Source organism: Miscanthus floridulus, chromosome 12, assembly GCF_019320115.1.
Source record: "Miscanthus floridulus cultivar M001 chromosome 12, ASM1932011v1, whole genome shotgun sequence".
Classification (NCBI taxonomy): domain Eukaryota; kingdom Viridiplantae; phylum Streptophyta; class Magnoliopsida; order Poales; family Poaceae; genus Miscanthus; species Miscanthus floridulus.
The window spans coordinates 6,945,789-6,967,155 of NC_089591.1; the positions used below are offsets into that span (position 1 = coordinate 6,945,789).

Genomic DNA, 21,367 nt, shown 5'->3' on the forward strand with positions numbered 1-21,367 from the left:
CATTGGCACAAGCTGGTCGGCCATAGGGAAGTCGATCTGATAGAGGTCGTTGACGTGGCTACGCTCGGCATGGTCAACGAAAAGATGGTGCACGATGTCCTAATAGATCAGACCCACACCCACCAACCCAAAAGAATAGGGCTTTGGCATGCTCTCCATCAGGGCAGGGAGTGGTCAGCGTTGAACGATACGCCCTTCTAGAGTTGCTGTGATCACCAAATCTTCATCTTGCCACCTTGGACGATGTGCACGAGTAGGGTGCTCGGCATTAGTGGCATAGTGACCTTGGAGTGCAGCAACTTCGTCGCTCACTCTAGATTGATCTAAGTCCAAATCCATGAGGAGCTGGCATTCTGCTAAGCGATCTGTGACCCGATCGATGGATGCTATCAGATCGTCATTGCTGATGGATCTCCTAACCTAGCGGCGAGGCACCGAGATCAGAGATGTTATTATTGGCATGATCGGCATAGGGTGATTCTGCATCGCCTCCATGATTTCCTCGACACCATCGGGGCTGATGACCCATGTCATAGATCTGACCGTGAAGGTCTGACCTAGCTCAGGAAGGATCATGTAGCTCAGGAAGTGGACCATCTGGCTTACCATGGAATCAGCATGCACACCCCCTACCTAGCATGCCACTATCAACGAAATCTAGTCGGTAGTCTACCGAGGGATATACCCATGGTAGTAGATGATTGGTGGAGGTGCGCGTAATAGGAACCAGATGGTGACACAAGCACAAAGATAGTGATTTAGACAGGTTTGGGCTGTCTGATCGACGTAATACCCTACGTCCTATGTCTTCAGTGGATTGTATTGAATATGAGATGAATTTGAGGGGGTCCCTACCCGCCTTATATAGTTTGGGGGTAGGGTTACAAGTCGGTTTAGGCCTAGATCTTTTCGCTTGTATGGTAAGTATTTACAAGGAATACGATATCTATCATATCTGAAAAGATCTTCCATCATCGCCAAGATGTCTTCTGATTGCCTTGTGGTGCACGTTGATCAGAGCCAAGCACCATAGGCCTTGATCTTATGGGCCGAACCTCCCCTGGTGGTGTGGCCCATGTCTATTGCCGTGGGTACCTAGGGTTATACCCCCCCCACATTATTCATAACTCTTATCATTACCAACACTTACCCCCACTTTAGTCTAGTTGGTATATTAGTTAGTAGATATATGATAGTGAACTATCAACTTCTTTAACCATTATTTCCCTATGGATAAATATGATACCTTGGAATACTCCCGGGTGAATGCTACAACATTATCCGTGCGCTTGCGGATTTATCTGTGTGCGTTTAAAAATACCAACAAGCTTTCTAGCGCCATTGCCGAGGAAACAATTAGCGTAAGATTTTGATACTAGCTTGCTATCTGCTAATCTAGTTATCACTTGCTTTTATGGGATTACCGTTGTTCTATTGAATTGTAGAAAAACAGGGCAGCAGATGCCATTGTGACCTTCCGGCAAGTTTCCACAAGAAAAGAAGATGAGAGAAACATTGAAGAAACCAGGGTGCCTAAACATTCATGATCCATCAACACTGGAACCCTGCCATCTCACAGGTTTGTATAGACATATATATATTATTCTAACCATGTGTAGATTGGAGAAAAAAGTCACCATCAAAAGAATTCAAATCACATCTCAAGTGACGAACAAGAGAAGCTGCACAACTCACAAATTCCATTGTAAGTAATGGTAAGTATGATCAAGAAAGGTGAGATAGTCTTGCTCATGGACTTCAAACTTGATGAGTAGTTATCTTTTACTTTTTTCATCCCATTGCATGTTTACTTTGAATAAACCATGCATCTACTCCATTTAGTTTGAATTTTCTCATATCAAATTCATATCATGTTTTGTTTCCTGCATATATCTATATCGCTTGCACCTAAAAAATAAAAAAATATCTCACCATGATCATGCTCTTTCATCTCCATTTGAATAAATCCTTGTAATGCTTTCATGCTACCTTTGTTTGCTATAGTATGTTTAAGGTTTGGAGTATGTTCATACATCTTTTAAATTAAGCATGATGCTTAGTTTAGGAGTGCTGATCTTACTTTCAAAGGCTTTTTAAATTAAGCGTGATGCCTAGGTTAAAATGCTTTCCTAGATTAAATTAGACATGGTGTCTAGTTTGATTTTTGAACCAAGAATATGTTGTAGTAGATACTAGTCATTTTGTTGGACCAACCCCCACAGGAAACTCTCAAATTTAATTTGGGTAAGTCAAGAGATGAATTCACATCAGAGATGAATCAAGGTATGTGATAAACTCCAAATAACTTTGCACAAAGAAGACACAGCTCATTCATCATGAAAGGAAGAACAGTGAGTATCAAAGTTTATTCATTTTGTCTTTTGTTGCAAGTTATCTTTGCCTTGAACCATGCTAGAATGCAGCAAACACATAAAATTTGCTATAGAACATGATAAACAAAATCTATGCTAAAGTAATCCTAAAACCATCCTTCCATTAGCATAGAGAAAAATCATAAAAATTATGGACAACAACCCGTGATTTAAATTTGTTATATTCCCTCAGGTATGTGTCCAATAACATTTTACAGGAAAAAAAATAAATATAAGATATGCCTATTCATGGTTTGGTATGAATCTACAAACCCAAACCAAACTACCACTTCAGTGATGGAATAAAAGAGAAAAGAAGATGAGTGCCATAAAATGAATCTATAATAGAAGCAATCACTCATAGAAGTGGGTTAACAAATCAACAGACAGCAAGCAATGTCAAAGAAAACTTAGCACTGAGCCCTCCCAAGACTCAAGCTAAGATGCTAATGACAAGCAAGGTGCAACCGACCTCATATTTGCTAGAATATGCCTGTTTTCATAATATTTGAATACACCATCTCGCATGTCGACAAGCAAGGATCAAGATAACGAGATGCCACTACATCATGGCATGTATCATCGTGGCAACAAACATTAGTAATCAATGATGTCTGTCGATGGTGTCTTGTAAGGCCATGAATGACCATGGTCACGAGACGACATGCCTTAGTCATTAAAGATGAAACTTTCATGCAAGTACCAATGAGGTTCCTTCCTTGACCATCAAGACAGCTAGTGTATCGCTATCAAACAGAGAAGAACAACTCTTCGCTATACCGCTAGAGGATAAAGACAATCAAGGAGGAACTCGAGTTTGCATCTCCAATAAACACCAACTCGTCAACCAAAAAGCAATAAATATTAAGAAAGGTTGGCGGGAGATGAACATGCAATTGTCTACATCCTCGTCTCCTAGATCAGATGGTACAAAGAAAAGTTAAATGCAAGGGAGAGGTTCTGCTTAATGGACCTAAAAACCATGAGTCCTCGCCAACAGTGTCGAGTGACATAAAAGTCCATATGTCGGGAGGAAGGCCGACCTATCTACAGTTGATACAACCCTACTCCTCTTCCTCCTAGGCTCCCATCACTCTGGCATGCTGGCTTGCAATCCCTCTGCTCAATATTGCTTTGTTTCTATAAGTTTGAATATGTTTACAAATTTCATACATGAAAATCAAACTTAAGATGTAAAGTAAAATCAATCCTTGCGAGAAGAAATTTTTGTAACAATTGAGGCACATTATTTAAAACATGGGATAAATGTTATCTATACTAATTAAAATGTTATAACCAACTCTGTTATAGCATAAAAGATGACCTTTAGCTCTATGACAACACTATCCTTATTTCAAATTATTTGTACATCCCTTCGGGTATATGTTGTCCACTAATCTTTTGCAGGAATGAAATAATGAATGGAGCAGAAGGTCCAAACAAAATGCCAAGATCCATAAAAGAAATAACAAAAAGATGGCATCACAAAAGGATGAGAAATAAGAAAGTGCAACATAGGAGATAAGATGCTCTTGAACAACTCAAGATGTGATACTAGTCAAAGCTTCAAGGAGGAAAGGACCACCACACGACATCTACCCTTCGTCACATGGTGCCATCATGCTCCAATGATGAAGGTAACAGCTCAAGGAAAGTGGTCATTTTTTAAAAACTTTTCCTTGATCTTGAGTATGCACATAAGTAAAGAAACAAACATGTTTGAGTTACGACCTTACTTGATTCAACCTAACTAATCCAACATGTCTTTTTCTTTAAATTTGTTCATAGCACCACTTTCATGATCTCATAGTTTTAACCAAATGAGCTAAAATATTGCACATCTTATCTCTAGAAGATGATAGTCATAATCATGTAAAGATTGATACATTATGAAAAGATAGACAATCCTTTCATAGGTTAAGCGACTCAACCCTTTTTGTCAAATGTATTCAAATGCTATATTTATGCTCATCTTTCTGATCCTATCACCCATGTTATAACTGAATAGAGCACATAACATCAATCTTATCATATTCATTGTGCCTAAGATTAGAGAAGAATATATAAAGTTTTGGTTCTGTTGGTGTTTTCCCACCAACAGAGCCTATGCTTCAACTCTACCTTGTCTTTATGAGCAGGACACACTTCAAGCAAAGTATGTGATAGTCAGTTGATTCCCCAATTTCTACAAGTGAAAGTTCTGAACCTGTCAACCCAAAATCAAACTCAAAATCAAGACGGGTTTGGCGGAAGAAGGTGGCATCACCATTAGAGGTGCCACCACAAGAATCCTCATCTTTGGAGCAAACCGAGGTATTCGATCAATGAACTTTACATGGAGAAGTCCAGTTCGAAGGACTTAAAACACCAAACCCTTGCCGAAAGATAACTCGGTAGTTATCCATATTTATTTCCATTTGCATAAAATTTCTTTAGCATGTTTATCATCTGCATTGCATTGAAAAATTAGTCTACATATAAAACAAAATAAAAGTATGTAAAAACTTTAATAAAAACAAATTGCATCGAAAGCTAGCTTAGAGGAGGAGCACCCCTGTGTATCCAGGTAAGTATTCTTTCCCCTTTAGTTTTTAGTTTCTTTTAAATAGTTAAAAATGATGAATTAAAACAAAATAAAAAGAGTGTGTATGATAATTTATTTTTAGAGCTGTTAACAAATAAAGAGGACTCTGGATAATCTATTAAATAAAAATGATGAATAGTTGCTCTGTTGTAATTTCTTTCAAGTACCTAGTTTTTAGCCTTGAATTCTTCCGAGTTTTGGATAAGATTGTTTTGATATAAGGATTTACTCTGAACTTGAAACTCGTGGGTAGCATATGCTTGATCTAAGTATAAGTAATTGACGGATATGATATGAGAAGGTCTCGGCTGCTGTTTATCTTGTTCCGAGTGACACCAAAATTCTAGAGATTTACTTTTTAGAAGACAAAAAATGTCATGATGAGTTCTTGTATGACAAAACTTGAATTCCCACCAGAGCCATACGTGTTATTTAGGCTAGAAAAACTTTCACATATATGCTGCTTGTTTTGCATTGAGTTTGGTCAAGCTTTGTGACCCTTATGAGAGATTTGTCATGCTCTTAAAATCAAGATCACGTACACACCACCCAAATATGCACTACTCTTACACTGAGGGTAGGAGCAAAAATATGGTTTTTATTTAGATCCGCCCAAAAATGTTTTACTCCTACACTCGGAGTGAACAAAAACATGCTTGATAGGTTTCCATTCACCAAAAAAAATGCTCCAAGTTCTTGTTGCTATCTCTCAAAAGTTTGTTACAGAAAAGAGGTATGGGACTATGCAAAAGTTATTCATAAAAAAAGAAAGAGAGAAAAAAATAATGAGAAAAATGGACACAAAAGTGTCCAAGATATTGAAAGCAATGGGTACTTAGATGCCTGCCTGAAAAAATAGAAATGAATAAAATAGCCCATGTTCTCTCGTAAAAAATATTTTCAAGCTTCAAAAGAGAGATAGGTTTCTAAGGAGCAAAGTAGAATTAGATTAGCCACCATATATTTCCACCTCAAATATTCCACACACATGCACTTCTTGATTTGATTGTATCACTCATCACTCTTTGGGTCCGTTGTTTAACTTTACAATATATGCATTGCAAGTATGCTCTAGTTTTCTCCACTCTTGTGAGCTCCACATAAGCTTTAATTATAGGAAGAGAAAAGCATAACATCACTTTTGCTTCGGTGAGGATCCACAAATACTACATATTTTGAGAGACTTGAGAGTGTCATACAAAGGAATCTCTGAGTTTTATTTTGAAAACCTATGAAAACTCCGAAATAATGGTGGAACAAAGAATTTGATATATGGTGCTTGACTTGATCGTTCGGTCTGTCAATTGCTCAAGACCCAAGTGAAGGCTAAGAAGCCCCATGGTTGAAGGTAATATGGGTAAATTTGAAAGTTAGATCAGTTTATTCTAATCCGGAGGAGAATTTTTGATTGAACGTATGTGTACTTTTGAGGCGTGAAAGCATTGTAGCAACTCATGATCCATTGTTCAAGTTTAACTTTGCTCAAGGACTAGCAAATGATAAGCTTGGTGGAACTTGTTGATGGTTGTTAATGTCAATTATAAAATGTCAATATATCCTACATATATACTTAATTCCATCACCAAACATAGGTATAGGGGTTTAAACTAACGAATTCCATGAGCTTTGATGAATATGTGAATACAGGAGGATTTATCTAGAAAACAGTCTCGGGACCACTGTCATACACTCCAAACAAGTAAATCGACGACAACAAGTGATTCAACTCGCAAAAACTACAAAAGGCAACTCAAGACGGAGTCCAGGACCCACCACACGAAGGGGAGGCCCACTTGCCAAAGTGGCAGGCCGACCGGCCCAGTGGGGAGGCCAGCCAGCCAACTCAAGAGCCCTTCGCTGTCCGCCGCCTCGTATGTGTTTCCAAAATATATGCCGTTAATTTTAAGGCGATTTTAGGTCGGTTTATCCAACGGTGATCGAGGGAGTTGACGTGGATCGATGACGTGGTAATGCCTTGCCCCCCACTCCATCTCCCCTATATAAGGCACCCTCTACCCCCTCCAGGAGAGCCATCTCTCATTTAGATCAAGATACACCACAAGAGAGGAATCTCCATAAAGCTATCAAGATGTAGAAGTAGGATAGTTAAGTTGAAAGTTAGGGAGAGTTAAGCTATGCTCAGGTTCTAGAGAAATATTTGAAGATCGGGTTTATCTTGTATCTTACCTTGGCAAGATTTATGCTTTAACATAGTATCTTCTCTATTTACTTTTATGCCTGTCATGTGTATGGTTAGTATAGTATTACACCTTGGCATGGGATCTCCGCTCGCTCAAGTGCTCTAGTTATAGTACATGATTAGAGTAGTAATCGATAGTATAGACGTGGTGTCTAAACTATAGGTTACCTGAGATTGCACCTAACCCCACGGATAGTTGTGGTAGCCCCAGGTGGTGACAGCCCTGACGGCCGACGTATTCCACCATGTCCGGGTTGGTGTTTGTAGGACCATAGTCAGAGCTTCCTGGCCCCCTTCTCATCCCTGTCTGTGGCTAGTGTTCTGATGTCTCAAAGTGTTATTGTGTGATCGCTATATCTACCCATGCTTTAGTTATACTCTCTGGTCTAAACTAGAATAGAACCAAAGTAATAGAGAAGTACTTAGGAACCTTGAACTCAACTGTTGTCCTCTCAATTTAGCTAGACTGCTCATTTATATACCATGGAATTTTCTTATGTCTGTGTTATTATTAATAACTCTTATCATTACCAACACTTACCCCCACTTTTGTCTAGTCGGTATATTAGTTAGTAGGTATATGATGGTGAACTATCAACTTCTTTAACTATTGTTTCCCTATGGATAAATACGATACCTTGGAATACTTTCGAGTGAAAGCTACAACGGTATCCATGTGCTTGTGGATTTATCTGTTTGTGTTTAAAAATACCAACAATGTCCAACTTGTTTTAAGAACTTGTGCATATTTTTATCATTAGAGCTTCTTTGTGATGTGTCAGATTGATCACTCCAAAACCCCTGTTGTCATACCATTTGCCAGCCTGCTTTTGGAGGCTTTCTATTATAGGCAATGGTTTCTGTACTTATGAATATGCTTTGTTATAGAATTTGAGAGGGCCATGGTGCACATATAGAAGGTGAGCAAGGAAGAAAGCACAACATTTGTTAATTCAAGTCTTCCAGCTTGAGAGAGAAAGCTTGATGTGTAGGCTAATCTTTTCTCACATTTGCTTACCAAAGGGAGGAAATCTTCAACCTTTGGACGGATGATTCATAAAGGTAGGTCCAGGTACGTGAAGGCTAGTCCTTCTTTCTTGCAACCAAAAGTATTTGCCAATATGTCAAGTTTACCTTCAAAGTTATTTATGGGTACCATCATTGATTTGCTAAATTTAACTCTAAGACCAGTAGAATTCGAGAAAGAGTTCAAGATTGACTTAAGGAAAAATAGTTGCCTGGCACCTCCTTCTAGGATGATCAATGTATCATCATACTAGACTATAGGTAAGTCTCTTGAGGAGGTTAGAGGGATAGGCAGGTTCAGGTTTCCATTATCTTTGGCTTTACTCAAAAGGGATAGGAGAAAGTATGGACAAAGAGAAGGGGTGATAGGGGATCTCCTTGTCTAACTCCTCTTTTGCAATGAAAAAATTTGCTAGGAACCCCATTAAACAACACTGAAGAGAGTATCATTTTCAGTCTTTAGCTCCTGGTCATCAGCTATCAATCTTCATCGCTTACGGATAGTTCTCTTCCTACTCGTAGGTGATGATGGGAAATGAGCGGCCATGACCCGCCTCCACGTCAGCAAAGATAAATTTTGTTTTGGTTTAATTTAATTAGGACAAAAGTAAAAGAACATATTTTGCGAGTTCATACTTCCATAATTCTTATATGTATATACAAATTATGTTAATTACATCTTGAGAAAAATACCTCTAATTAAAAGTTCCAACATAAAAACATAAAAAAGAAGTACGACTGGCTATTATTATAAACTACAAAAGAAAACAAAAGTCTTCAATCTTATAGTCGTGGATGCATGTCTTAAGCTTACTGAGCATGACTTTACATTTTTATGCACAGCATGAGTTCATTTTCTTAGAGGCTCATACACGTCTCATAACACTTAAGTTTTAGTAACACTAAGTATTTATTTGGAGCATCACATAACAATAAGTTTTAGTAACTCAGACCTCTATTGAATTATTTGGGCATATTCTCATTTTGAGCCACTACGTGCATTCTGATAACGCCATTTTATTCATAATGTGTCAGAGCGAATTAGCTCTTGAAACGAGATATACTACGGTGCCGGTGCATGCAATTTAGGCGGTGTTGCACATCCATGTGGCACCGTCAATAGAATTTTTTTCGACAGCCAAGTGTGCCGCGTGCCGGACAAAGTTTAGAAAAAGAGGAGTGGCCGTCGTTTGACGCGTGGGCTTTAAACTTAGAAAGTTTAGAATGGGCTTGGCCCATTTTTGTGTGCAGTTCCGGCACATAAAAAGCTTTTTCTCTGTCCGCGAACCGCGGCTCTTCCACCTCTCGTCCTCAGACCATCTCCACCTGCAGTGCATCTCCAAGGGCCGCAGCGAAGGACGGAAGGAGGAGGAACGGAGACGACGACAGGTGGCAGGAGAAGACCAGTGGCTCGGTGAGTACCTCGCGCCCCGATCCATGGCCATCACAATCTGGTTCACGTTCGTCATTCAGTTTTGGTTCTGCCAATTTCCGGCGTGGTATGATAACGCGATTCATCCCTGTCCGATTTTGTTCGTTTAGGTTGGGAGTGGATCTTTGCTAGCCTAGGTTTATTGATGACAAGGGATGCGTGTGGCGGCTAGCACCGATGAATGCTGTGTTAGTGTCTTGCGACTTGCTAGAGCTGTGATGAATATTGAGGGAAAAAAAATTACCGGCGCTAAGCTGCCACTTCGTGCCTCCTGGGTCTCTAATCACACCTTAGGGCCTAACTCATTGGGAAATTCCTCAGACTGTTCGTTTGATCCCAAAATCGAAGGGATTGGAGGGGGTTGAGGGGGATTTTGACTGTAGGGGATTTAATCCCCCTCAATCCCTTCCAATTTCCTTTGTTTTGGGATCAAACGAACAATGCCTTAATGTGTTTTTTTTATTGCAAAGTTATGACCCTCTCAGGAAAGTTTGAAATGGGTGTGTCCCTTCTCGATGTCGCTAGACCCATGAACAGCAACAGCCAAGAATTTGTAAAGTGCTCTCCTATAATATTTTAAATAGTTGTGGACATCTCAGGAAAGTTTGATTTCATATCCACAGTGTTTGGCCATGCATCTTACAGAAATATGACATATGACTCCCGATGTCATATGTGCAAAGAGGAGTTTGAATGGCCACGTATGCCTGAAGTGCTGCACAAGATTAAAATCATGACGCAGAGGATGCGAACTCAGTTTGTGGATGATCCTCAAGGCCTCAAAGGATGGGAAGAATATGAGAAAAATGTCCTCTATGCATTTGGACGCAACCTCCATTCTCTCTTGGAACACCTCTGATGACTCCGGTTAGTCTCCCACACACCTACATTTGCACTAGGAATTCTGTAAAACAGCACAGAACATCATGCAGTTAATACCATAAATCTATTGCCGGTAAACATGACATCTTCTTGAGTCGGCTCTTCATGTTTGTTGCTTAATTTTTAGGCGATTTTAACTGACTGATAATGATTTTATTTGAATCAGATGGCTGGCTTTTCTTCATTAAAAATAGTTTCCTGCCTTTTCTGTCACACGTCGTCAGTGGTTAAAGTCTGTATTGTCTCAAAATAATGCCCTGCTCATACTATGCTTTCGGCAGTTCTTCACCCATTATATTGTGCCACAAATATTCAAATCAGCGACGGAGGCAGCGGTGGAGCTGGGGGGCTGCCCCCCCCCTCCTGATTCTGGGCACGTGGAGCCCCCCTAAATCCTCGCTTAAAATTTTATGCATATATGTATTAGGTAGGAGGGGCTAAGGTTAAGAGAAAATAAAAAAAAGCCTCTATTCTTTTGTTCAGCCCCTCCTAATTTTTTTTTTCTGGCTTCGTCACTGATTCAAATGGCTCATGCTGTTGTGCTATTCGGAATCTTTCCTCCATTATCTCATATCTAATAATCTTAAAGGTAACCATGTTTTGAGTGCATTGCATTTTGCTGTATGTTGCGATTATGTGGTTCTGTTGTATTACTGTTACTATAAACATTTCTTTTATTAAAATCTATGTTATCACTGGTCACTGGGAGTCTTGTTTCATAACCAGGGATTATTTTTTTCATTTGCTTCGTAACCTCGGCTGTAGAATCAACACGACTACATTTGGCCTTTTGGCCGTCTTGTCCTCTTCATGAACTGAAACAATTTAAATTCTTTCTGTCCCGTTTTAGAACTCTGTTTTATATGAGCAGCTAATGAAGAGGCATGCCCGCTCTGAGACCTTGGCTGGCATGGTGTCTTGTGTGGGATTGGAGTCTTGAAACGTGCTACGAAGAAGAAGAGGACCATGATAGCCGGAACTGCTGCTGCAGGATTTGCCGTTGGACTTGCCACTGGGGTCCAAGTTAGCCTTTGGCATATGTAGCTACTGCTAAACCGATGACAGGTTCGTATATTAAATTTAATGATTACTGCATACAAAGTATAAAAAACATTCATATAATTTATGAAAAGAACGAAATGTCTTGTTAAAAAAAAAACTACAAATCCTAAGCAACTTTTAAGTATGTTTCATTCTATATAAATAAATATGATATCGTCTATTACAACCACAAACACGTGCTTGTTCACCAGTACAAACAAAAAGAAGCTGAAAACTCCATTACTTAAACTTGTGTACAGCTCACGAGGCGGAGTTTCTCCTCCGCCTCCGTGTCTCGTCGGGTGCCGCCGTCACTACCGGCTGCTCCACCTGAATCCTGCCGAGTCTCCCGAGCTTCTTCCACCCGCTGGTCCACCCCGCCGACACGTTCTGTTGCTTGGCCTCCGCGGACGGTGGCAGCATGCGCTCCAGCTGCCCTTGCAGAAGCTCCACCTCGCGCTGCAGCTCCATGTACTTCGCGTTCACGCTCTCCACCTCCAGCCTCAGCGCGTTGACGTCGTCCTCCTTCCTGCCCACCCTGCCGAGCGCGCCGGCCATCTTTGCCTGCTCCGACAGCAGCATCTGCACCACGACGCGGAGCGGCAGCCGCTCGTTCTGCGCCGCGTGAGTGCGCACCTCCCGCGACAGCTTCCCGCAGTCCACCGCGCGGCACAGCCGCTTCCGCTCGTGCTCGGTCAATGCTGGATGCGCCTTCAGGTACGAGTCGACGGCGCGGTACAGCCCGTCGTGGCACACGCGTGCCGACTCCGGCAGCGACTCGGCCAGGGCCTGGAACTTGCCCAGGGCGAGGTTCCGGTCCCGGGACACCTCGGAGAGGTAGCTGTCGATGAGGCTCGCCACACTCAGCACTTTGGAGCTGTGCTGCTGCTGTTCCTGCTTCTCCTTTCCACGGCCGGACTGCTCCTGCACCACGAACTGCTCCACCAGCCGCTGCACGAGGTCGACGTCGTACGCGGCTTCAGAGCGGGCGTAGGGGTACGAAGGGACCAGGATGTCGGGCAGCGCCGCCTGGTCGAGCTGCGCGCCCACGTGCTTCTCCACCTCCGTGACCAACGCCGGCGCCGCCTTGAGGACGACGGCCAGGCGGATAAGCCGGAGGAGGAAGCTGCAGGAGACGCAGTCCTTTTTCGGGGGGATAATGCTGATCAGGCTCTCAGTGATCCTCCGCTGCTCACTGGCCGTCATCTCCGTCTGCGTGTCATCCTCATCCCCCTCGCCGGCAACGACCATTTGGAGCACGCCGAATCCGCCATGCGACGCGGGGCTCTCTTTGTTGAGGAGGCCAGCGGAGGAGAGCCATTTGGAGGCATAGCGCGTGACGGCGGCGCCGATGAGGTCGGGCCGCATGCCTCTGGCCTGGACGGCGGTGACGACGCGCACGAAGTGATCGATCCTCAGCACGCAGACGTCGTCCACCCACCAGTCGGCCGGCGGGCTGCCGCTGTTGCCCGTCGACGTGCCGGCGGCCCTGGTCTTCTTGGGCGACGTCCTGCCGCCGGCGTAGGCCCAGCGCACGGCCCTCGGGCTGGTGCACGCCTTCGCCGCGACGGACTCGCTGCAGCGGCGCACGAGCTGGAGGTCGTCGGCCCACGGAGAGAGGCCCTCGCAGGCGCGGAGGACGACGACGGAGTCCAGCCACGAGGACGCCACCACGTAGCTCAGGAACGCCTCCGCGCGGAAGGCGAGGTTGCCCTCCTCCATCTCCTCCGTCATCTCCAGGTACTCGGCGGCGCAGCGTAGGACGGCGACGTTGGCGGCCGTGATGTCCACCACCACGCCGTAGCAGAACTTGGCGGCCAGCTCGAACGCGCCGTGGCCGCCCGGCAGGTCCGGCAGCTCGAGCACGGTGACGGCGTCGGGGCCGTGCAGAGCCGACGCCTCGTCGACGAGTCGGGCCAGCCGGGCGCTCCGGGTGACCATCGGGTGTTTGTGGACGTGGAAGTTGACGCCGCCCACCTTGATCAGCAGATCGCTTGGGATGTCGCTGCTAGCGTACCGGCTGAAACAAGAACAGAGCTCGCGTCAAAGTACAATTCCATCACTTGGTTGGCATGCACTTGTTCGTTCAGGATATGTGTAGGAGTATACCATGACTGGTCCCTGCGCACGAAGCCGTCCGTCTTGGCCGCCCCGCCATGGTCGTGCTGCACCTGCACGTCGCCGGCGCTGACCGGGACGAGCCCGCGCTCGGTTACATGGTTCTCCCTCTCCATAGCTTCCCACTGATTCATGTTTAGTCCGCTCTGTGCGATTCTTTTTTTTTTTTGAATAAATTATATCTGCTCAACGGATTTTATAAGCTTCCATGCACAAGGCTGCAGATGTTACACGGTTAGGCCAAAACGTCTACAAAAACTCATTATTGGACTTAAAACCCTGGTAGGAACGACAAGGTTTCCAGGAGACTCATTGGAAGCGATCCATGAGTGTGCTGCATCTTAGTCTTTGCCTCTTTAATTGAGCGAGATGGCTATCGTTGTCAACTAAAGCGACAACAATTAACTCAATGAAAGAGAACATGTTTGAATGGGCAACTAGTGATGTTTGTGTCATGGAGACTGGATCAACCGGTTATATTCATTAACTTTTTCAGTCATGCCCATTAACGCTGTGAAAGATATAAATTCTTCAGAAGGGTGCATTGTAAGCGTTTTTTGTTCTTCTTAATTTCAAAGAAAAAATTCTATATATCCTTCCAAATCTATCTATTATATATCTTTTATAAAGAAGGAAACCCTTGTTCAATGAGAGGGTCTAGAAATTACGAGATTAAGAAGAAAAAAAAACTATTAAATTTATGATGATCTAAATGGTCTGAATTTAACAAGAAAAGGAGACGAAAGGAGGAAGCTGCCCCCATGGCCAGAGGATGTCATCGGCAACGTGTTGCACCCCATTCATGCCCTCAACCTCACCAGAAGTTGGGGAAGAAGGGCCCCAAGTCATGTTCTTCCTCACGTTCATGGAGAAGCCCCCAAGCCGATCTCCTGCCTCAAGCCTCCCCAATCCAAGCTGCTGCAGTTGGAGACTCTCCTCGACGTGGTAAGCAAGTCCCAAGCCATCTCCCCTGCCCACCCCCTCTCAATCACCCACCACATGAGCTCCACCCCTCATCCATGCCCACCACCACCATATGTGAGATCGACCTCCACACACACCATGCATGACACAACCAACATCTACAAGTTGCGCACATCACTAGGAGACCATAGCAATAAACCACACTCAAATCGGTATCCAGATGCACCCGGAATCATATCCGGCATGAATTTTGCATGTTGGACACACCCATCGGATAGTCCTGGATAGATGGTCTGAGAACACACAAAAACACACTGTTTTTGCATGTTCCAACAGACGGTCCACCCCTCCCCACCGGACTGTCCACCGGTACACAACAGAGACTTCATAGTCATGCATGATCTTGTAAAATTAATAGAAAATTCATTTTAACTCTAAAAATTTTGAAACAAATTTTGTTGGTTTTCTTATAAAATTATATATCATCTAAACATGAGTTAAAAGAGTCCAAAACTAAATTTGTAATTTCAGCTACATTTTAATGCATTTTCTGCCCATTAAATGAATATCTACTTGTCTAGAACTTCAAAAGTCATGAAACTAGCTTTGTTAACCTCCTTTGGGCCTGTGCTATCTAGAAAATATGTTTTGTGCATCATCTTCTTGCATATGTGCACATGGCATATCATTTAAGCCTAACAAGTTAAACCTAACACTAGAAACCTTTCGCTTTTGCGCTTTGTTTCCCAATCACCTTAGGAACTCCCTAGGAGAGCCTCATGCACATGAAGAAGCCCCAAAACACTTTACACGAAAACACTTAGAACACTTACATTGTGTTCCACCAGATGGTCCGGTAAATCCTACACTTAGAAAAAGCCCGACCACACTTTTCCCAATGTGCCAGTGACATCCCAACGACCAAACTCGTGAATGACTACTTCTTGGTGGCCATTCGTAGGACTACATTATGAACACCTTTCTTCATCAACTGTGGTTCACGACTTCAAGCAGCTCACTATATGGACTAGTGAGAACGACATTACCAGTGCCCTCAACCTTGGTCTCGGCCCTAGTTATACCTTTTGTTTTGCTGCATTTGTTATATTCAGTATGGTTGCTATGCTTAGTTTGATAGTCATCATCATGCTTACTAGTGCGAGTAGATCACACAAGCACATATATGGTGTCATAGACTTCTTGCTATTTTTCTGGATTAAATTGTGCCTACATGTGCCTAATATCTAACAAACAACACTTATAGAGAGGATAGTAAAGCTATTGGAGAGGCATGTAACTAAAGAAGTGAGAATTGACAGTTAGCCTTGAGTGCTACTAGTGTTCTTTGTTGAATTTGTTTGAGTAAGAGCTGAATACTTGTTACTCTTGGTGATTGCCATCATCTAGGTGGCCTGGTGGAGGATTTTGATGACCTCTCTTAGTGGAGTTCTTGTTGAGGAGCCTCCAATTGGTGTACCGTGGTTTGAAGACAATTTTTGAGTGGAGAATTAGTATTCACTAGTGAAGCGGAGCTTAATTGAGGCTTGGTGACTCTTTGTTGCTCCAACATGGACTAAGGTTTTTGGGCAACAACCCAATACCACGGAAAAAATCTAGTTGTCTCTTTGCCTCTCTTTTGTTATTACATTACTTCTTACTTTGCTTGCTTCTGTGCAAGTTCCATTTGGTGACAACTAGGATTACTTTCTTCCATGCTTAGCATAAGTTATATTTTTACTCTTAAGGACCTATATCTTAGTCTGAACTTTGCTAAGGACTTGAGAACTTGTGATGGCCCTAAGGAATTTTTAGTTTGCTTTTATAGAAAAACTTAGGTGTCAAAGTGCCTAGGGATTTAGAATTTGCATGGGCTAAGGTTATTGCTTTAAATTTGGTTCGTATACTTCATTCCCATATTTCTTTTATTTTGTAGCATGGCCCATCATAAGCTAGTGTAGTATATGGTCTTCTCAATTGTCTAGTGCTTGTGGTCGGACACTTAGTGACCAATGATTTTATATGATTCATTGGTATGTTGCGAGAGTTCTTCACGAGCCTTAAGCCATTGATAAATCCTACAACTTGGCAATGAAGATGACACTCCTTCCCTTTCTAATCATGTGCATTTAGGTCTGAACCATCTCCCTTCGACAAATTCAGGACCTGCTTCTTTGTTGGAACAAGTGGTTGATGGCCCAAAAAGTTTCTATGACACTTTTGTTTGCTTGTAAGGTTCTCAATCTCAAAACCAAATTGGCATTGACATGCTAATCCTAACAACTAGAAGATACCCTGTGTGTTGTTGCGGGGATTGCAAAGAATTTGGAATGAAATTAAGTGGAGATAGAGTGGATAACTTGTAATTAAGATGTTAGAGTTAGATGTGGGGTCATTCCTGGCCTCCCACCCTCGCTAGAGACTAGACGGGGGGCAGGGGGGAGGACGAGGGTTTCCCATAGGGAAAGAGAGCGACAAAGGTGGAAGTCAGAAGTGGAACGACAGGTGACAGGAGTAAATTTTGGAGTAAATGCTCATTAATTCATCAAAAAACTCTGTCTGAAATAGTGTTGCCTCTAGGTATTTATAGGTCATACCTGGGGGCATTGAGAAATTACATGGGTAGATTGCTTAGCCGTCCCTAGGGGCACAACCGTAACTTTCTACACCTTGGCCAACTACCCCCTCTTAACGGCGCGGCTAACGTCTCGTAGGATCCGTGCTTCCCGTTACCTGTGTGTTGATGCGCTTGGACCAAAGCTAAGGCTCCATGGACATGTATCCACACAGAAAAGGGTCGGCTCACCCTAGGACCTTGCACCCCGGACACATTTCAGAGGGGTCACCGAGACCGAAGGCCCCGCCGCAATGGGCAGTGGTCTGCCGGGGTGGCTAGTCGTAGGCGCTTCCCCCAACAATAGTAGGATGATATGGCTATTAGTGAGAGATGATGTGGATGGCTTGCATGTTGAGATACACTTATAGTGGGTGATATGAGATATAGATAGATTCCAATGTATAGTGTGTGCTCTATTTCTTTGTTGTAAGTTGCTTCACATGCGCTCTTGCTTGGTGTCAAAATTGCCAATGTACTAAACTTGCAGGTTTGGCATACTTTCTAATGGACAATCAGATTCTTGCCATAGGTTGTTCAAGCTGGTTCTTGTTGTTAGGCTCTAGGCCATTGGTCTCTAAGGCACTAGGCGGAGGGTGGACTGAGAACTGAGGGGGCTATTTTAAAATATGGTACTGTTGCAGTTGGTTGGGCGAGCTTAATTTGCACGGCTTCGCTAGCCTTTTCTCCTTCAGTCATAGCTGTAGCTATGTCCTTCACATGTCCTGTTTTTTCTCCTTTCACTGCACCTATCTTTTCTTCTTGAGGGATTCGTATGCTTGTTCACTATCTTTTGTCAGAAGAAGGGGGGCCAATGCCTAGTTTCACCTCTATGAGGCTCCGCCACTACTCTAAGGTTAGCTTTTGCTAAATGGAGCAAATCATAGACATAGGGTGGCCATCCTTGCCACACACCTGGCAAACAATGCTAGATGGTGCGCTTACATGACCATAGCCACCCCCTCGGACCGCCCTTCTGTCCACATCCAAAGCCACTGCAGTCTACCGCCATGACCTTCAGTGTTGTTGCCTCCTCCTCCATGGAAACCCTTGGAAGCCACATTTGCAGAGGAATAAGGACCTCCACCATGCAGTTCCATCCTTTGCCCGAAGCTGACCAACTACGTGTAGCAACTCACCAACAAGGATAGGTTCAATCTAGGCAGGCCACAACAGAGACCGCCAGATTGAAGTCCAGATCTAGTCCAGTCAAGAAGTAGGAGACAAGTTCTTCATCTTCAAGCTTTGTCCCTGCATATGGCATCTCATCTGCAAGGGCCATCATCTTCGTGAAGTACTCAGTGATGGTCTACGCCCCTTAGACGCCATGACGAGTGCCATGCGAGTGTTAATGACACGTGCCTTGGATTAGGACGTGAACATTCCTTAATGGTGGCCCATGCTGCCGTTGTGGTCTCCGTAGATGCAACCTGGGAGAGGATGACACGGGAGAGAGACGACAACAGGTAGTTGATGACCTGCTGATCTTTGGCTATCCACACCTCACACTCAGGGTAGGGCATGGGTGGTGTATCCGTCTTATCATCGCCCTTCGGTGGAGGAAGGAACAACACAGGGGGTTGAGCCATCGGACTGATGTAGCCGACGAGTTGAGCACCCCATAGCACCAAGAGCACTTGGGCACACCACATATGGTGGTTGTTCTTGTTGCGTTTCTCGCTCACGAGAATGAAGTTTAGCGAGGGACCAGCAGAAGCCGTAGAAGACAATGGGAGATCCATGGATCAGTCCTGTTAATAGCTTTGATACCATGTGAAATGGGTTGAATGAGTTGCCCCTTAGGGTCTCGGTTTCATGTTAAATAGGCACAGGAAGAGCCCCTGGCGTGGCGTGTTCACCAACAAGAAGTTACAAGAAAAAATATCAACAAGATATTATCTAAACAACTTTGGACTACAAGCTAGGAACTACCTAGCCAAACCATACACAAGGAATATCTTAACAGATCCAACTCCACATCGTGTTGCACAGGAAGGCATAGGTTCCATGTTGAACCTAGCGCTCTCAACAGCGATGTCGTCTCTAGGAGGATGGCCCTAGACAACAAGGTGTATGAAACCGCAACATTAACTTTGCCATGCCCATGACCGTCTTTGCTACTACTTAATTGGAAGAGCAGGAACAAGGCTACGACGGCGAGGGTGGAGGGGACACGGATGCCATAGCTAGGCCAAGTGTGGATCATACCGTCCTTGGTGTACATGAGGTCAGCAATAGCTCCATCTCCATCAATGTCCACATGTCCATGCCCTTGTAGCTGTTCAATTCTGTCTTGTTATCCAACTAGATCTCCAAGCTCTATTGGTCGTTAACTAGGCGCTGCTTCTCCTCCAGGTCCCAATAAGAGCTTTCGTGATCATCCTCTTTCTTCTCGTCCATGCTAGCCATCCAAGAGTCCACTATGGCACGCTTGCATACTTGGAACATAGAGTGTGCATGGTGCAAATAGAATTCATCATCTTCTATGGCTGCCACCATGGACGCATAGTATGGAGGGTGGAAATGGTGCTGCTCTCCAACGTGTTCCTCAAGAGAGCCACGAATGTTGTCCAAATTGTTACGCATGAGCGCCCAGGTCCTCTCCACATACTTGACAACGCTGACATCGAACATCAATATGGCAGCCAGCAAGACGAAAAATTCACCGCCGGAGACATATTTGTAGAGGACATGCAATTGAATCATTGTACCCATCAAATTTAACTTCATTTTTCTGTAGGATGGAGGCAAAGACATGCAAGGACGAAAATATTGCAATTGGCTTCTTCAACCTGGTCACCTTTAACTCCACCATAGTGGCATTCAAATCGAAGACCGATGCAATGTATAAGGTCATGCTGGCCCAATTGAATAAATCACCAATTCTCCTGTCATACAACAACAGGTAAGCGCGTAATTCATTTACATCTACCAAGTTGGAGTCTAATCTACATCGAATCTTCTTTATTGAAGCGAACATACTGTCTTTGTTGCTATAGACCTAAGCGAACGTCATCTCACTGTGTATAAAACAGGCATGAGGGGAAGTGAGCATATCAAACCATTGAAATGCTGACTAACTATAGCTATCGTTCCAGTGGATTCGTATATCCCATATTTTATATTAGTAACAAAATTTGTTCATCACAATGATCTTTCTGGTGGATCACAACGCTTACGAAAGGTACTGTAAGAAGTGTTGCATACATAGACCTTGTGGGAGTCTAGGGTTCTAGGAAGCCGAGATATATATGATTGCAGTGCAACCTCTTGGTGCCATTGATGTTAGTGCATTCTATGTCATGCATGGCATCATAGAAACCAAGAAACACAAACAGGTTCTTGTTATACCAACACACAAAACTATATTGAGTACATTGAATAATGCACTCCATGTTATATTAATTCAACGATGTCTTCTTCCAGTCTATGTTGCTGTCAGATACAAGGAAGCTGATCCACGACAACATAATGACTCTTCAAGAATGTCTGGCTAGTTTTATTATGGACAAAGTCCTACATGGACATCACTCGGTCCTCTAATCAAAACAGGGAATTATGTCTTCGCAGCCTGGTACCGAATGAAGTTAACATGTCTCTGTTCTTCGCAAACTGGACACATCTTTATTTATATGTAATTGTGCCCGGGAAGATAGTGTGTGATATGTATGGATGTGAATTAGTGAGATCAGTTAATATCCTGCATTTGTGTGATACCTACTACTGTTAGAAATATGACTATAATGCTATACGTTGCTAATCGACGTATGAAACTGACAACCAACGGTGACCCACCAGATTATAGACTGGCGTTAATACCAAAACTGACCACTGCCGCTTTAACCCAAGAAACGCCCCTGATCAAATTGTTTTCACTGTTTGTTACTGCAAATAGCTGTCGATCATATGGACCATGTCATCGCTAGTTTTTGAATCACATCCACCAGTGATATATTAGTCATCAAAGCTGGATGCAAACATGGGCCGCCTTTCATAACAATCTGAACACCGACGGATTGTACACAAAACCGATGTTGATCAGATTGCTAACACAACCATATCAAAGGATGAATTATTGGTGATGATTACCTTGGCACCGTTGGGTCAACCATTCAACCGTCGTTCGTATTAGAGGATCAACAATGGTTGCATCCACAAAATAGCGGTGCTTAGTAAA

At 43.4% G+C, this 21,367-nt stretch overlaps 2 protein-coding genes and 1 non-coding gene across 3 annotated transcripts; 1 reads left to right on the forward strand and 2 right to left on the reverse strand.

The window, feature by feature from the left end:
* The first annotated feature begins 9,492 nt into the window (after window positions 1-9,492).
* On the forward strand, window positions 9,493-20,795 carry LOC136495520 (uncharacterized). The gene is made up of 6 exons (XM_066491430.1): window positions 9,493-9,596; window positions 9,725-10,167; window positions 10,260-10,458; window positions 11,347-11,561; window positions 19,931-20,095; window positions 20,617-20,795. Exons 3-4 carry the CDS (start codon window positions 10,264-10,266, stop codon window positions 11,434-11,436), a joined length of 285 nt encoding a protein of 94 aa, XP_066347527.1. The 5' UTR covers window positions 9,493-9,596; window positions 9,725-10,167; window positions 10,260-10,263; the 3' UTR covers window positions 11,437-11,561; window positions 19,931-20,095; window positions 20,617-20,795.
* On the reverse strand, window positions 11,674-14,018 carry LOC136497245 (coleoptile phototropism protein 1-like). Its single transcript, XM_066493036.1, has 2 exons — window positions 13,647-14,018; window positions 11,674-13,557 (listed from the first exon to the last, which is right to left on the reverse strand). The coding sequence occupies exons 1-2, from the start codon at window positions 13,787-13,789 to the stop codon at window positions 11,799-11,801; spliced, it is 1,902 nt and encodes a 633-aa protein (XP_066349133.1). The 5' UTR covers window positions 13,790-14,018; the 3' UTR covers window positions 11,674-11,798.
* LOC136498752 (small nucleolar RNA Z247) lies at window positions 18,296-18,436 on the reverse strand. Its single transcript, XR_010769754.1, has one exon. It is a non-coding gene; the product is annotated as a small nucleolar RNA Z247 (small nucleolar RNA).
* Window positions 20,796-21,367: the final 572 nt, after the last annotated feature.

Excerpts from the sequence above, each read along its gene's own strand:
- LOC136495520 (XM_066491430.1), top strand. The coding sequence starts at position 10,264 with ATGACATATGACTCCCGATGTCATATGTGCAAAGAGGAGTTTGAATGG. Across the intron at positions 10,459-11,346 it reads GACGCAACCTCCATTCTCTC|AACTCTGTTTTATATGAGCA; the intron begins TTGGAACACCTC and ends GTCCCGTTTTAG.
- LOC136497245 (XM_066493036.1), bottom strand. The coding sequence starts at position 13,789 with ATGAATCAGTGGGAAGCTATGGAGAGGGAGAACCATGTAACCGAGCGC. Across the intron at positions 13,558-13,646 it reads GTGCGCAGGGACCAGTCATG|CCGGTACGCTAGCAGCGACA; the intron begins GTATACTCCTAC and ends TTCTTGTTTCAG.